The sequence below is a fragment of the Sebastes umbrosus genome, chromosome 8, assembly GCF_015220745.1.
Source record: "Sebastes umbrosus isolate fSebUmb1 chromosome 8, fSebUmb1.pri, whole genome shotgun sequence".
Lineage (NCBI taxonomy): Eukaryota > Metazoa > Chordata > Actinopteri > Perciformes > Sebastidae > Sebastes > Sebastes umbrosus.
The window spans coordinates 502777-519955 of NC_051276.1; the positions used below are offsets into that span (position 1 = coordinate 502777).

The following is a 17179-nucleotide window of genomic DNA, read 5'->3' on the forward strand; positions in this document are numbered from 1 at the left end:
TCCCTGTGGACAAATGCGGTAGCGTTTCCGAGCACCAGAGTCCCTTTAGAAAACCTCTCATTTTACTGCTGCAGGGTCTCACAGTCTGCCCCACTCAGTCCTGGTTCTGGTTCTCGCGTGCCTCCCTTTCCTCCAGCAATACGGCCTGGGCATCCAGCAGCGTTGTGTCAGTGTTGGCTCTTCCCAGCGAGGACCGGCGGAGCAGCAAGGTGAAGCTCTGCTCCTGGCTGGAGGAGGAGCCGCTGCTGCCGGGCACCGAGCTCTCCACCTCCCGCTGGTGCTCCGACTGCAGGTTACTGGCGCTCTGTCAGACCTCTCGGCGTCACTCTTTTCTGTCGCAGTAAACACGTGATTAATGTTGTCAAGTAAACAAAAACACTTGCTTAGGTTGAGGCAATAAAACCACTGTAGTTAGTTTTAGGAAAGAACTACATGGTTAGGCTTAAAAATACTAAGTTTGTACAGTGAAAATGAAACTGAAAGTTGTGAACAGCTAATTGTAACGTAACGCACGGGACACAAACAGTGGCCTCCTGGATGTAAGCCTTGTGTTTGTTGGACCCATCCACCTCCCCTTGACGTGGATGGGTTTACATTGTAGTTAAAGGAAAGCCTGGTGTGTCTCATACCAGTGCTATAGGGTGCCTCAAGTGTGGATATTTAACACCGGCAGCCGTGACAAAGCATCAGTATTTGATGCCCTTGGAATGAGAACGGGCTGGTCTGTCTGTGGGCTGGTTGTCTGCGGTGGACTGGTCTGTCTGCGGTGGACTGGTCTGTCTGCGGTGGACTGGTCTATCCGCAGTGGGCTGGTCTGTCTGCGGTGGACTGGTCTGTCTGCGGTGGACTGGTCTATCCGCAGTGGGCTGGTCTGTCTGCGGTGGGCTGGTCTGTCCGCGGTGGGCTGGTCTGTCTGCGGTGGGCTGGTCTGTCCGCGGTGGGCTGGTCTGTCCGCGGTGGGATGGTCTGTCCGCGGTGGGCTGGTCTGTCCTCAAAGGGCTGGTTTGTCTGCGGTGGGCTGGTCTGTCGGTGGGCTGGTCTGTCGGTGGGCTGGTCTGTCCACAGAGGGCTGGTCTGTCCACAGAGGGCTGGTCTGTCGGTGGGCTGGTCTGTCCGCGGTGGGCTGGTCTGTCGGTGGGCTGGTCTGTCAGCAGAGGGCTGGTCTGTCGGTGGGCTGGTCTGTCGGTGGGCTGGTCTGTCGGTGGGCTGGTCTGTCCGCAGTTGGCTGGTTGCTGCCGGACTCTGATCTGAAGGAGTTTCTGATGAACCTGCTTGATTATGTGTGATTTCAAGCAGAATCTGACCCAGTAGCACGATGACAAGCATTTCAATCAGGAGAAACTCCATATGGAATGAACAATAATTTAGTACATGGTGCATGATAAGATGAATAGTGAAAGGTCTTTGTTGATTAGACTCCATGGTGACGTAGTATATCAAAGGGGGTAGTGATGCCGTGGTGAGAATAGGTATATTCCCCCCTGGAGTCTAAACACTGATGGAGGTGCTGGTTGTGGTGGTGACTGGAGTAGCCGAAGATCCGATGAAGGGATGTGGAGCAGGACTGGGCTGAATATGATGACGATTGGAGGTGATGGATGGAGGCAGGTTGCATCGGTTCTGACTGAAATGAAAACTGACAGCAGCAGAGAGGAGAACAAATTTAAAATGTGATTGCAACGATATGATTGGCTCAGGGACAGCGTGGCAGAATGTGGTTGGTTAACTAAGAATGAAACGTAGTCAGCTGATAGAGTAGGAGGTGATTTAGATCAGATCTTGATGGGCAGGTTGGCTCCTTGCATGGCAGCCTCTGCCATCAGTGTATGAATGGGTGTGTGAATGGGTGAATGCTGACATGTAGTGTAAAGTGCTTTGAGTGGTCAGAAGACTAGAAAAGCGCTACATAAATACAAGTCCATTTACCATGATGTAGGTCACATAGAAGCATCAGACTGTTTAACCTAACCTTTAACCTTCCTAGAGTCGCATCTAATAAGCACTTAAGATCATTAACTTCATTGGTTTTCTTTATTTTATATTTACTTAAAGGGACTATTTGTAACTTTCAGAAATGCTTCTTAACAGCGACACCTGTGGCCGTGAAATCAACGAAAGTCAGCGTCGGGCTCGCGCTTGCTCGCTCTCAATATACCTGAACGAGCATCACTCAAAACAGTGAGGCGACACAAGTCAGCTAAAGCCACAATATCACTCTATATTTCAGCTGCTTGGCAGTAATGTTAGCTGACCAGACGAAGGTCTCTCCATGAACATGATTTAGATCTGATCCAGTGTTGGCTTTTCCTGCCTAAGTGCAGGCTGAAGCAGCGGCGCTCTGCAGCGTGTCTCCCTGCTCTCTCCTCCCGCAGCCGGAGACACCGGCACCCGGTCGGTAACGAGAGGGTAATACTAGCTAAGGAGCTCCGTCACTTCACAAGACACGGGAAACCTCTGTTGGTGTGGAGGAGCTGCAGCATTTTTTTTCTGCACAAACGTCCCCTGTGCATTCACTAGATATTCTCAGAGCTAAACTAACTCTTCTGCAGTGAGGAGTGAGCGCGCGTTCACGTCTAGAGGTGGAGCGAGCTGAGAACGCGTGCGCTCTCTGAGCGAAGGCAGGCAGGCAGAGTTGGAGAGGCACACACGCGAACGCGCATATGTGAGCGCGCATGTGTGACGACCCGCTACATTTATGCGCATACAAAGTTACAAATAGTCCCTTTAACATTGAGGCAATCCAATAGTGATTATTGGATCTAGACTGAGAGAGGTAACGCCTGTAACCAGCACAAACCTGAACTACACACCTCCTTCCCTTATTTTAGCTTTGGGTTTCACTGCATTGAAGGGTTGATTTTCAAAGTAGACCGCTCAGTTAAACCTGTCAACCAGACTAGTTTCTGAAGCTGGAAGAGCTCTCCAGGCACTGTGTTAACTGTCTACATCTTCTCCCCTGACCGGATAACACCTACCTATAGTGTATCTGTATGTGTGTCTGTATTCAGTGGGATTAACATAATTGTAGCTCATTTCCAGGAACACGTGAGTCTCATCTGCAGCTTTGGGAGAGATGTAAACAGATATTCCCTCTGTGGCTGCTGGAGTCAGGAGGTCAGATAGCAAACACACACTCACGCTACACGGCTCACACTGGTATAATACAATTTAATGGACATTAATGCACACACACACACACACACACACACACACACACACACACACACACACACACACACACACATACGTATATAAACAGACCCCAACATTAACCTGTACACACTAACAGGGAATTAAGCGGATCAAACACTGTGTCTGTGATAGATTACCACATCATCAGCTAAATAGTGAAACTGTCATGTTTAATTATGTCATTAAGGGTTTAAACTGGTTGGACAGTTATTGGAGCAGAAGTCTAACTGAAGCCTCAAACATCTTTAATCGTGTTACAAAGAAAAACTATTCATCAGTCCTCTGGCAAACACCATAATGATGATTGATTCAACCCTTCACTCCAATGAGTAACTTTTGATTTTACTACTAGCTGTGTGACGGCCCCCGTTTATCTGCAGAGGTGTGATGTGTCCCGTGGGCTGTGTTGAGTTGAAGGTGCCTGATTGGAGTCGGTGGTCCCGGTGCTCCACCCGTGTATGACTATTTCAACCTTCTTTCAACTGCGTCCCGTCTCCGACGGTGTGAAACGGACTCGAGACCAAAATAAATAAATATAAAAACATAATTCAAAGCGGTAAACACCCACAGCATAAATCCAGCTGTCCTTCCTGCATCTGTCAGTTTCAACTGTGTTGTTTTAGTCTGATTATGACGGTTACTTCTTCATCTGTCAGATTAAACTGTTGTTTTTAGTCTGATTATGACTGTAACTTCTTTATATGTGTGTAATATTATCATATGATCTGCTCACTGAGCTCTGATTGGTCATTAGGAGGTGCTTTTATACGAGTTGATCTCTTATCTGGAACATAACCTGCTCCGGAGCAGGCTAGGTGTTCAGCATCAGTTACCATGGCGATCTACCCCGGTAAAAAGTGATCCACCGTCGTACGACTGAAAACCCTGAAGGGTTAACCCTGAAGTTACTTTGCTAACCGCTAATCCTGCTTCCTGGTACTGGTCAGTCAACAGTTTACATGTGCTCGTTGGTAATAATCCGATACCCCTCCTCCTTGTGTGGCCAAAGGGTGTAGGTTTGGTTTTAGAAGTAAATATACTATACTGCTTGATGTTCTATTCAAGTGTGATTTTAGGAGAATGTATACGGTAACAGTGGTTCCTTTAAAGTCAGAAATCCTCTCTGTGATTTCTCTGTGATATGGAATGTATACTGTATGTGTGGTTGTAGGTACTACGTGTGCGTGGCCATCCTGATCTACTTCCTGCCTCTGCTGGTGATGGGTTGTGCCTATCTGGTGGTGGGACTGACCCTCTGGGCCAGTGAAATCCCCGGAGACTCTTCTGACCGCTACAAGGAGCAGCTGACCGCCAAACGCAAGGTAACCTGTACTTTAGACAGCTACCCACAGCTTCTGGGATTACAGACTAGTGTAATCAGATTACTCAAACCGTGTCATATGAACAGGACGTGGCTGCAATGTTCATGTCTGCCTGTATCACGCTGGGCCAATAGACAAGGACTCCATACACAGGGCAGATAAGATAAAACGTCTTCCTGTCTCCTTTTTTAGGTGTTTTATAGTGAAATGAGGAGGTTTCGTATCAGATAACTCCTCATTTCAACTTCACCAATCAGCCGTTCCTCGTCCATTGGAATAAGGAATAAATAGAAACTGGGCGTCTGACAAAAGTTCAGCTCTAAACGTGGCGCTGTGCAGTGCTTCATCGCTCGTTGCCTGTTAGTTCATCCCAATAGAAATCAATGAAATCAAACTGATTTTGTGTTGCATTCTGTTTGGAGGGTGTAATATGAATTGAACATGAATGAACATTAGAACTCTCTGTGTTGTACACACTACATTCTCTCTAGAACCTTAAAGTTCAAACTGTGCCTATGTACACAGGTAGTCAGTCCAAAACAGGCAGAAGTAACCAAAAAACACTGGACAAAGTCTTAGTACACGGAAGCAAGGTCTGAATCACACGAGGAACGAAAGGCTGGAACGCTGACTATAGGTGCATCTCATTTCCAGATTTTTTGCCTCCTCGTCTCCTCGCTCCTCGCTCCTCGCTCCTCCGGCTGTGACCCGGAAATCGATCTCAGCGCTCCATCTTGAAGGACGTCCCAATACATAAGATGCATCTCGAGGAGCGAGGATAGAGGAGGCTTGCCGGAGGAGCCATGAGCGAGGATACACCAGTGTATCCTCCAGTGTCTCCTCCATGGAAGTTTTTTACCAACCGAAACGCCCCCTTATTGGATATCAGTTACTGATTGGATGCTGCTGCCGACCGGACTGATCTGATACATCAACATCACTGAGTTTTATACCGGAGTGAAGACAGATCACAGATTAAAAGATTTATAGTTTAGTTATCCTCTGATTCACCATCCAGTTAAAATCTGTGTTAACTGTATATGTGAACAGTGTTAACTGTAGGTGTGAACATTGTTCCAGCAGCAGAAGGACCTGCAGGATCTCTGCTTCACACACCGTCACTGAAAGAGTCTGACTCTGAGAGAGCTTTATAAAAGCTGACAACAAACGGACCTCAAACAACTTTCTTCATTTATTAGAAAGAGTTTTCTTTTGATGATCTGTTATTTCCCCCGTTAACTTTTATTAAGGATCCAGTTAAAGTCAGAGAGAAGGAGGGTCTGTCTTTTACACCTTTTACATCATTTATCCTCATTTCCATTCAGTCACATGAGGCTGATAATTCCTGAATGTGGGTTTGATATGAGTTACATCATTAACATTTTCCCTGAAACATTCAGCCTAATACATAACTTCTACTGTCAGAATATCAATAACTACAGACGCTAATAATGAATAAATAATATAAAGATATTGATCCAGTAGAGATGGTTCCTGGTCCTCTAAGCAGGACTCAGTCCACAGTAGAAATACAGACTGCAGCTGTTATTCATGTGCAGGTGTTTGTTAAACAGGTAACAGGCTACAGAGAGGAAACACTGCTGCTCTACCACTGAGAATAACTGAGTGTCTTTATTAGTATTAGATCAATTCAGACATAAACAGCTGTTAAAGCCGACTGACAGCTGATCCAGCTGTGATCAGCTGCAGCTGTCATCAGAAACGGACGTCGCTTCACGTGACGCTTCAGAGGAAACAACGTCTCATGTCTCTAAAAACATATTTCCTCTCTTCCTCTCTCCTCGTGTCTTTTCCTCGCCTCCTCCGCTCACATCTCCCATGGGCGCGACTAAGACGCGAGGAGACTAGTCGAGGAGAGGAGTCGAGGAGAGAAATTGAGCCGTATGAAAACACAAATGGGAAAGGCCTATAGACTAAATACACCAGGGAGGAGGGTAATCAGGGGCAGGTGAGACTAATTAGGGCGGGGCAGGTCATCACAGAGGCAGGAAACACACTGGGTGCATCCCAAAGCTCTTAATTGCATCCACGTTTCCCTCACTTTCGTCTTTTCCTTGTGTCTTAGGCTGCATCCTAAAGCTCTTAATTTTCATTTCCTCGCTCCCAGTCCTCGCTTGAACCGGAAGTTGTTCTGGTGCGCCATCTTGAAGACCGTCCCAAAGCTCTTATTTGTGCATCGAGGATCGAGGATCGAGGATCGAGGAGCTATGAGCGAGGATACACCAGTATATCCTCCACGGAAGTCTTTTACCGACCGACACGCCCCCTTATTGGATATCAGTTATTGATTGGACGCTGCTGCCGATCAGACTGATCTGATAACTTTACCTCTTAACATCACTGGAGTTTCATACCGGAGTGAAGACACATCACAGATTAAACATTTTACATTTTAGTTGTCTTCTGATTCACCATCTAGTTATAATCTGTGTTAATTGAAGCTCTGAACAGCAGCAGAAGGACCTACAGTATCTCTCCTTCACACACCGTCAGTGAAGGAGCTCGACACTGAGAGGGGTTTATAATACCCGACAAACTAATTTAAAATAGCTTTCTGCATTTATTAGAATGTTTTTTCTTTTTATGATCTGTTATTTCCCCCGTTAACTTTTATTAATGATACTATTAAAGTCAGAGAGAGAAGGAGAGTCTGTCTGTCAGCAACAAACACCTTTTACATCATTTATCCTCATTTCCATTCAGTCACATGAGGCTGATAATTCCTGAACGTCGTTTGATATGAGTTATATCATTTACATTTTCCCTTTATCCTAATAAATAATGTCCAGTGTTCAAAAGACACCATAGTCATATTCTGGATTATGAAATAATTAACTCACTATTAGAATATCAATAACTACAGACACTAATAATGAATAAATAATATAAAGATATTGTGCCAGTAGAGATGGTTCCTGAGCCTCTAAGCAGGACTCAGTCCACAGTAGAAATACAGACTGCAGCTTGCACTTGTCTTTATTAGTATTAGATCAGTTCAGACATAAACAGCTAATCCAGCTGTGATCAGCTGCTGCTGTCATCAGAAACGGACGTCGCTTCACGTGACGCTTCAGAGGAAACGACCGTCTCATGTCTCTTCAAACGTATTTCCTTGTTTCCTCTCTCCTCACATGGTTTCCTTGCGTCTCTCCATGCTTCCATGGTGGGAGGGACTAAGATGCAAGGAAAAGACGCAAGTGAGGGAAACAGGGATGCAATTAAGAGCTTTGGGATGCAGCCTTAGATGAATGGCATCCATGGTATTATATCTGCTAACGTTAGCATTAAGTCACAGACTCTTCTCTCCTACCGGCCGTACAGCTACAGGATGGAGACGTGTCTGTGGGAGAAAGGACATGACGTATCTCAGCAGCTGTGGTAGACAAAAATCTTAGAAACAACCTTTTTAAGCAAACATACTGCAAACACATTTTTCAGTCTTCCTTATTGACTGTAAAAATCTCTTGATCATGTTACATGTGCAGGACAGACAGCCGTCTGCCTCCTCATCTAATGAGGCTGCCTCACAGATCTGTGGCGTCTCTCCATCTATTATTTTCAGTTCATTGCCAGAGACAAAGTTCAAAGCCGAGGAGTTTTTTTGTGGACGGACAGATTGGTCACCACTTGTTGAGGAAACAGAGAGGCTGGTTAAAGAGAGGAGAGTCTCAGAGGAGACAATCAGTGTAGAGCAGCATCATTAGAGATCAGTAAAACAAGCAGAAACTTGACAGCACCGCCTGTAACACAGTTCGGATTGATGGTTTTATATGTATTCTGTATTATTTATGGAGCATGTGTTCTGTTGGACTGTTTATGACAGGATCATTGAATCTGGTCTTTTGAAAACTTGCAGCATCTCTTGCAGCATGAAGGCTTTTGCAATAATAATAATGGTGTAGTGATGTAAAATACATGGACACACACCAGAATGGACAGGGAGGACAAAATGAAGACAAAATGGTGCTGTGGTGTGTCCCGACAGGTGGTGAAGATGATGATCGTGGTGGTGTGTACGTTTGCCATCTGCTGGCTGCCCTACCACGTCTTCTTCCTGCTGCACCAGTTCTTCCCCGACATGTTTGAAGAAACTTTTATCCAGCAGGTCTACCTGGCCATCATGTGGCTGGCTATGAGCTCCACCATGTACAACCCCATCATCTACTGCTGCCTCAACGACAGGTTGGTCAGCACCAAACACACACACACATCCTACATCCTATTACTCATTTAGCTATTGGAAATACACACAAATACATCCTATCACACATTTAGCTACTGGAAACTCTCAAATATCTACTTCAGCTGCAGAGAGAAGCAGGCCTGCATTTGAATGTAGCTTATATTAGAGACAGAGAGCGTATACACCAATCTGGGGGAATAACGGAAGTAAACAAGTTGCCATTACTGCGGTATAGCGTCTCCCTACAATACGCACATGTTTGAATGCAAGCTGTCCTAAGAAGTGTACAGTTTCCACTTACCTTTACTTTCTATGAACCTGAGTAGTTCTCAGCTACTGGAACAATAGCGGCTAACTTCAACTTAGGCAACTATTCAGTCATCCAATTACTTCTGTCTTTTTGCCTGGTGAATAGGGCCTATTTAATAGGTGCCCCTATGGATGAATTAATAATAATAATAATAATATATTAGATTTATATAGCGCTTTTTAGTGATCTCAAAGACGCTTTAACATAGTCGGGGGGAAAACGGTGTGAGACAGACAGGAGACGAACGACAAAAAGCGACATACACAGGCACAATCACATACATACACACGGACTGATGGGTAGGGGTGGGAGGGGGCTATGGGTAAGCAGATGAGAAAAGATGTGTTTTGAGGCGGGACTGGAATATGGTGAGGGAATCGGAGTCTCTGATGAGATTGGGGAGTGAGTTCCAGAGCTTGGGAGCTGCCCTGGAGAATGCTCTGTCCCCAAAGCTGTGGAGTTTGGACTTGGGGGGGGGTTTGGCACCCCTATGGATGAATGGCACCCCTTCAGATGAATGGCACCCCTATGGATGAATGGATGGCGCCCCTATGGATGAATATCCATAGGGGCGCCATCCATTCATCCGTAGGGGCATCATTCATCCATAGAGGCACCATTCATCCATAGGGGTGGCATTCATCCATAGGGGCGCAGTCCAATCATCCATAGGGGTGCCATTCATCCAAAGGGGCACCATTCATCCATAGGGATGCCATTCATCCAAAGGGGCGCCATTCATCCATAGGGGCGCCATTCATCCATAGGGGTGCCATCCATTCATCCATAGGGGTGCCATTCATCCATAGGCTTGCCATTCATCCATAGAGGCGCCATTCATCCATAGGGGCGCCATCCATTCATCCATAGGGGCGCCATCCATTCATCAATAGGGGTGCCATTCATCCATAGGGGTGCCATTCATCCGAAGGGGTGCCATTCATCCATAAGGGCGGCATTCATCCATAGGAGCGCCATCCATTCATCCATAGGGGTGCCATTCATCCAAAGGGGCGCCAATCATCCATAGGGATGCCATTCATCCAAAGGGGCGCCATTCATCCATAGGGGTGCCATCCATTCATCCATAGGGGTGCCCTTATGGATGAATGGCACCCCTTCGGATGAATGGCACCCCTATTGATGAATGGATGGCGCCCCTACGGATGAATGGATGGCGCCCCTATGGATGAATGCCCCCCCTATGGATGAATGGCGCCTCTATGGATGAATGGCAAGCCTATGGATGAATGGCACCCCTATGGATGAATGGCGCCCCTTTGGATGAATGGCATCCCTATGGATGAATGGTGCCCCTTTGGATGAATGGCACCCCTATGGATGAATGGACTGCGCCCCTATGGATGAATGCCACCCCTATGGATGAATGGTGCCTCTATGAATGAATGATGCCCCTATGGATGAATGGATGGCGCCCCTATGGATGAATGGAGCCACTATGGATGAATGACGCCCCTATGGATGAATGGCGCCACTATGGATGAATGCCGCCCCTATGGATGAATGGCGCCACTATGGATGAATGCCGCCCCTATGGATGAATGGCGCCCCTATGGATGAATGGCAGCCCTATGGATGAATGGATGGCACCCCTATGGATGACTAGATGGTGTCCCTATGGATGAATGGCACCCCTACGGATGAATGGATGGCGCCCCTATGGATGAATGGCGCCCCTATGGATGACTGGATGGTGCCCCTATGGATGAATGGCACCCCTATGGATGACTAGATGGCGCCCTATGGATGAATGGCACCCCTATGGATGAATGGATGGTGCCCCTATGGATGAATGGTACCCCTATGGATGACTGGATGGCGTCCCTATGGATGAATGGTACCCCTATGGATGAATGGATGGCACCCCTATAGATGACTGGATGGCACCCCTATGGATGAATGGCAACCCTACGGATGAATGAATGGCGCCCCTAGCATTGGCCTATTCCGCCTATAGGGCCACCTCTGCAGGAAGTGCTGAGTTTCATTGACAACAGCTTGATAGAAGCAATGAAATGAAATAGTGAATGACTATTGTTGTATTGTTGGTATGCACTGATTTGGTTTTTATTCATGTTGTTATTGATGGCCATTATTTGAATACTGGAGTACTTGTAGTACTTGTAAATCATTTCAAAAGTATTATTACTACTTCATTTCCTCCATGGGTGCAGTGTTTTGTTACATTATTCATAACTCCATGGTTTGAATCATCTCGTCATTTATTAATTTCCAATACAGACTCCTGATTGGTGATGCTATCCTTAAAAACCTTTTCAAGATCATGACAAAATAATAGCCTCATTTGTTGAGGGAATATGTCCACATTTTTAAAGAAAAGATGACATCACTTCAGGGGGAAAACATGATGTCCTTGTTTAGCAGCGATCATCACACACAGTCACAGAGTCAGTAGTCCGTCCTCCACCGCTGCCTCAGTAAAGCAGATGACAGCTCAGTGGAGAGGCTGCTGATTCTCACTTTGTCACTTCTTTAGAAAGAAACTCTCCACACTTCAAAGACTTCCACACATGAAGTGAAGTTAGAACAAACTTTATAACCCTCTCTGAGACTGAATCCCACTGTGAACATCAACTATTTACTGTCAAACTGTGGCCTTATCTGTATTCTGCCTGTCAACAGAAATATCAATGAATAAAAAGATGGTTGTTATGAAAATGAAGGCAGATGGTCGTCTCTGCTTGTTGTCTTTAATCAATCACCTCCCATTGTCTCATTGTCTTGCACCGCGGCCACCTGTTAATTGTCTTTGTGCTGTCAGAGAAATGCGATTTCACACTTTCGCCTCCTGGAAGAGTCCTAAAAATGAGAGTATGTGGGCTGGATGTCGGTGAGCGCAGGGTTAGTCATCATCATTCTGTATAGGAGAACTCTCTATCAGCTCAGCTATTTAAATTCAAATGTGTGACCGATGATGGTCCTCTCATCTCATCTCCAAGCATCTCTCCTCATCCCTCTGCTGCTCTCAGAGATTGACATTTCCCCTTTTTCCCTCCTCTTCTCCTCTTCATCCATCTATCTGTCTGTCTGTCTGTGTTGGTGTGTTTACTGACGTCTGATTTCTTCATCTCTTCTTATTGTTCAGTCATCTCTTCCCTCTGTGCTTTATCCTGCTGAAATGAGCCTTTCAATAAAGGTCATCAGTAAATGTCACTTTTAGTGTTAATTAACGTGAGAGGGCTTCAGGTACACAGTCTTTGCTCTTTGCTCTTTGCTCTGTCCTTACATTCCATCTCTACCAGTCAGTCTGTTCCTCTGTTCTGGTGCAGACAGTAAACAGTCGGTCAGATGGGGAACATTTCCACATCGGCTGCTTTAGATGGTGTGAAGTGGAAGAAAAATGTTGACAGCTGAATATGTAAATACTTCCAGAGCCCGAGAGAGAAAAAAAATACATATTGAAGCCACAGTTTACTAATTTGTGCACACAAGATATAATTTTTGCCTCAATTTAATGAAATCGTGGACACGTTTTGATTAATTAAAGCGCACAAGATATAATTCATGACCTCAATTTAATGAAGATGTTGGCAGGTTTTGGTTCATTTGCAGGAGATAAATGCACATAGAGAGAGCCAATTACAGAGAACCATTACACACAGCTGTTCGGCTGGTTCCATGTAATGCACGTAGCAGCAGACTGCTGAAAATAACCACAGAACCCTCCGTGTTAATGTGCACATCAGACGTGTGGTTTTGATCCATTATTCTATCACATCAACAGGCGTGTTGGAGACGGACACTTTGAAAAGAGTTCAGCTCCACCGACGGCTCTGCCAAGTGCACTTCTGGTACTTTTGTGGTCAGGTGCACTTGGCACACCTGTTGCACACTTGGGCACAGGGTGGTGAACATTATTATCGGGGGGCTGATTAGAGGCCAATCATATTCACTAATCTCACCCCCTTTAATCGGAGACCTCCCCGTCATGACGCACTGACAGTCTTTATCACATCCTGGCACCGGGGGTTCTGTGACGGGTTCTACTGAGGGAACAAAAATATATACTGTATGTATGTTTCTCTCCACTCAGCAAATACTGATACGGTTCAGGACACTGTGTTGGGATTTTATTTCTCTCAGATTTCTGTAAACTACACTGCAACAACATTGATGCCATTTACTGTATAGTATGACTAAACTCTTCATTTTATGATTGCAGTTTATTAAAGAAGCATTAAGTACACAGTCCATGTAGCTGACCTCATCCATGATCTTCATCCCTGCCACGCCTTTAACACATGAAGTTGTAATGTCTTTGGTGTACACTGACCAGCAAATGAAGAGTTAAAGGGACCATAATGTGTTTATTCAAATATATTCCTCAGTAATGTCAGGTGTTGCACGTGTATTTTCAGCGCTGGTGGATGATCCAGTAGTTCATGTGCACCATTTTGAAATGTGCACATGAACCAAACTAAATGAGACTAACCTGGTTAAATAAAGGCTAATAATAATAATAATAATAATAATAATAATAATAATAATAATAATAATAAATTAGACTAACCTGGGGCCTGTTTCACAAAAGCAGAATAAAGATATCCAGAATAAGAGAGAAAGCAAGGCTTGACCTAGTCTAGTCAGTTCATCCTGGCTTAATTGGTTTCACGAAGGCCAAGCCCGGCTGAGGAGGAGAGACTAGGTTGAGTCAGGCTGAGGAGGAGCGACTAGGTTGAGCCAGGCTGAGGAGGAGCGACTAGGTTGAGCCAGGCTGAGAAGGAGAGACTAGGTTGAGCCAGGCTGAGGAGGAGAGACTAGGTTGAGCCAGATTATGAGATTACCTACAACATTACATTGACTCACCTCTGCTGTTAACTGAAACCGTCATCATTTAACCATTCAAGGAGTTACTGTCACTTCACCTTAACAATGAGCGGCTGAAGTTAATATATTATTTAGGAAATTTACTATGAAGATTAATTACAACCACTAATCCACAATGCTAGAATACGACGAGACCATATTCTGTATATATAACAATGATTAATACATTATGTTACATACTGTACATGCTTACAGTGTGAACTGGAATGATCACTTACTTCTCTTTCTAATTCCCTCAATGTCTTTTTATCTCCAGATCTGTCCAAGTCCTGCAGTTTTTTTGTGGTTTTAAATGTCAACTCTTTTTAAATAAATCACTTTTTTCATTGACATTTGCACCTCTGCAAATTATATTTGCTGTTTTAAGTGTGGGCTGTAATTCTTTAAAACACATTAGTTAGCACAGCAGGAATTGTGCATGGTGTGTCCCATCATACTAGCATTATTTATATAGAAAGAAAGAAAGATGGAAGGCTGGATGTAGCCTATGTCAATGGGAATATTTTTTTTATAATTTAGTCCATAATGGATAAGAAGTCAGTGATGTGGTGCTCATGGAAAACATCATTTTTAACAGGACCCAGATACTGTACAGCCTGAGAGCAGCCTGGCGTCGTAGTGAGAGTTATGTGTAGGACATCCACACCATGCAGAATTAAGAACTGATATGTGTTTTACAGAATTCACAAATTGTCGGATGTCTGTACAGCACACACTGAACAATACATACTGAGGGGATTAGAAAGAGAAGGAAGTGATCATTTCAAAGTACACTGTCAGAATACACAGTAACAGGATGTATTAATCATTGCTGTGTGTTTCTCCCCCAGCAGACCCAATACATGTACAGTATATATACACTACATAGTTACTGGTCCAGTGAACTTTATCAGCTATTTCTAATCAATAATATATTCATCAACCTCTAACAACAATATGAACAGCAGTCTTCATAAACACAATATAACCGTAATAATGATTATCACATGAATGATTACAAAAATAAAAATGAATGATGATCACAATGTTAAAATAAAAGTACTTAGCTGAATGGTGGTATGTATTCAGTTAGTACTTATTGTTATTAGCATTCAAATATGGTATTTTAATGCAGGCTAATAACAATAAGGCAAAATACATGCATAAGATCATGGACTAACTGTAAAAAAACACACTGGTTTCTGATCGGAGTGACTGCTAACTGAACCGATAAGACACCAGGATAAATTAAGCCTGGCTGTTAGCCTGGTCTGGAGCAGGCTAACTGCACAGAATAAATCTCCATGGTAACTGATGTGCCACTGCGTTCGTGAAACTGAGTCAAGGCTAAACTTAGCCAGGATAACTGGAAAACCCCGGTTTAATCCGTTATCTGGGTTTTGTGAAACAGGCCTCAGAGGCCTGAGGCCTGTACTACGAAGCAGGATTTGGCATTAGCGAGGTAACTTCAGGGTTAACCCTTCAGGGTTTTCCGTCCTACGACAGTGGATCACTTCTTACCGGGGTAGATCACCATGGTAATTTATGCTGAACACCTAACCTGCTTCGGAGCAGGTTATGTTCCAGATAAGAGATCAACTCGTATAAAAGCACCTCCTACTGACCAATCAGAGCTCAGTGAGTAGATTGTATGATAATATACACAAATATGAAGAAGTTTAAGTCATAATCCAGACTATAAACAACACAGTTTAAACTGACAGATGCAGGAAGGACAGCTGGATTTATGCTGTGGGTGTTTACCGCTTTGAATTATATTTTTATATTTATTTTTTTTTGCTCTTGAGTCCGTTTCACACCGCCGGAGAGGGGGGACGCAGCTGAAAGAAGGTTGATATGGTCATATGTTACTCTTAGTGGTCACATGTTACTCTTAGGGTACAAAGAAGTGTAATTCATTCATCTATTCGACTCTTGAAAGCTACATCTGACTTTTGATAGTTCCGTTATATTAATAACACTGTTAATTTACGCATTCAAACATCGGGAGTTTTTTCTTTTACTCTTTCTCCTTCCTGCATTTGGCAGCTTCATCTGTGTTACTTTTAGTCTGGATTAAGTGTTTCATTTCTTAGTATTTGTCTAATATAGTTTCTTCCTTTGTAAAATGTGCCGCTCTGCCTGTCTGTCTGTAAATCTGTGGACTTGTCCATGTCTGTGATCGGTTATATACTGCAAACACCTTCCCGTTCATGTGAACGCACTCACATCCAGAATGAGAAACCCTGGGTTGATTTACCGAGTAGATAACCACCGTTGTAGGACCGCTTAGCGTGATCTCGTTTGTTAGGGTTGGTGAAGCCAGGTAACGAGAAGATACCCTGGGTATGTTGAACTCGCTTCGTAATACAGGCCTCTGGTTAAATAAATGCTAATAATAATAATAATAATAATAACAATAATAATAATTATAATAATATTAAACTAGACTAACCTGATTAAATAAAGGCTAATAATAATAATAATAATAATAATAATAAATGAGACTAACAGTGTTTTTCTTTCACAGGTTTCGTGCCGGTTTTAAACAAGCCTTCCGGTTCTGTCCCTGCGTCCCTCGAGGCTCTTACGAAGGCCTCGAACTCAAGTCCACTCGCTACCTTCAGACCCAGACGAGCGTTTACAAGGCCAGCCGGATGGAGACCACCGTGTCCACCGTCCTCCAGGTCGGAGATGACATGGAGCAGCCCAAGGCCAAGGCGGTAGCGGGTACAAGGCCCGGTGGGGCGGCGGTCGGAGCCAGACCACATAGCTCCTCCCTGGACCTCACCTCAAACGGGTCATCGTCCCGGAGCGTCTCCAAAACCGTATCGGAGACGTCCAGTTTCTACTCCAGTAACAACCTGCAGGAATAGAGCCAGCGGGGACAGTGAGGCAGCTGATTGGTCACATCGCTGCTGGCTCCTGTGTGTTCATGCTAAAGGACGGCGTGAATGTGTGAGTGTGTCTCAGACTGTTGCTCAGTTCATTCACAGCGGAGCGTTATGTTGGCTCATTTACAAGTGAGACTAAGTCCCTGTTCACTGAGCGCTGTCCTCCCCCACAACGCTGTCCTCCCCCACAACGTGGTCCTCACCCACAACGCTGTCCTCACCCACAGTACTGTCCTCACCCACAGTGCTGTCCTCACCCACAAGGTGTCCTCACCCACAGCGCTGTCCTCACCCACAGTACTTTCCTCACCCACAACGCTGTCCTCACTCACCCACAACGCTGTCCTTACCCACAGTACTGTCCTCACCCACAGTGCTGTCCTCACCCACAAGGTGTCCTCACCCACAG

General features: G+C 44.8%; 1 protein-coding gene across 1 annotated transcript in view; it reads left to right on the plus strand.

Annotated features, from left to right (window-relative positions):
- tacr1a (tachykinin receptor 1a) overlaps positions 1-16774 on the plus strand; it is a 56596-nt gene extending 39822 nt beyond the window's left edge. The window contains exons 3-5 of the mRNA XM_037778695.1: positions 4364-4514; positions 8521-8717; positions 16407-16774. Of these exons, the coding sequence (XP_037634623.1) occupies positions 4364-4514; positions 8521-8717; positions 16407-16752 (694 nt within the window). The 3' untranslated portion in view covers positions 16753-16774. The remainder of the gene's footprint in view (positions 1-4363; positions 4515-8520; positions 8718-16406) is intronic.
- The last annotated feature ends 405 nt before the right edge of the window (positions 16775-17179 follow it).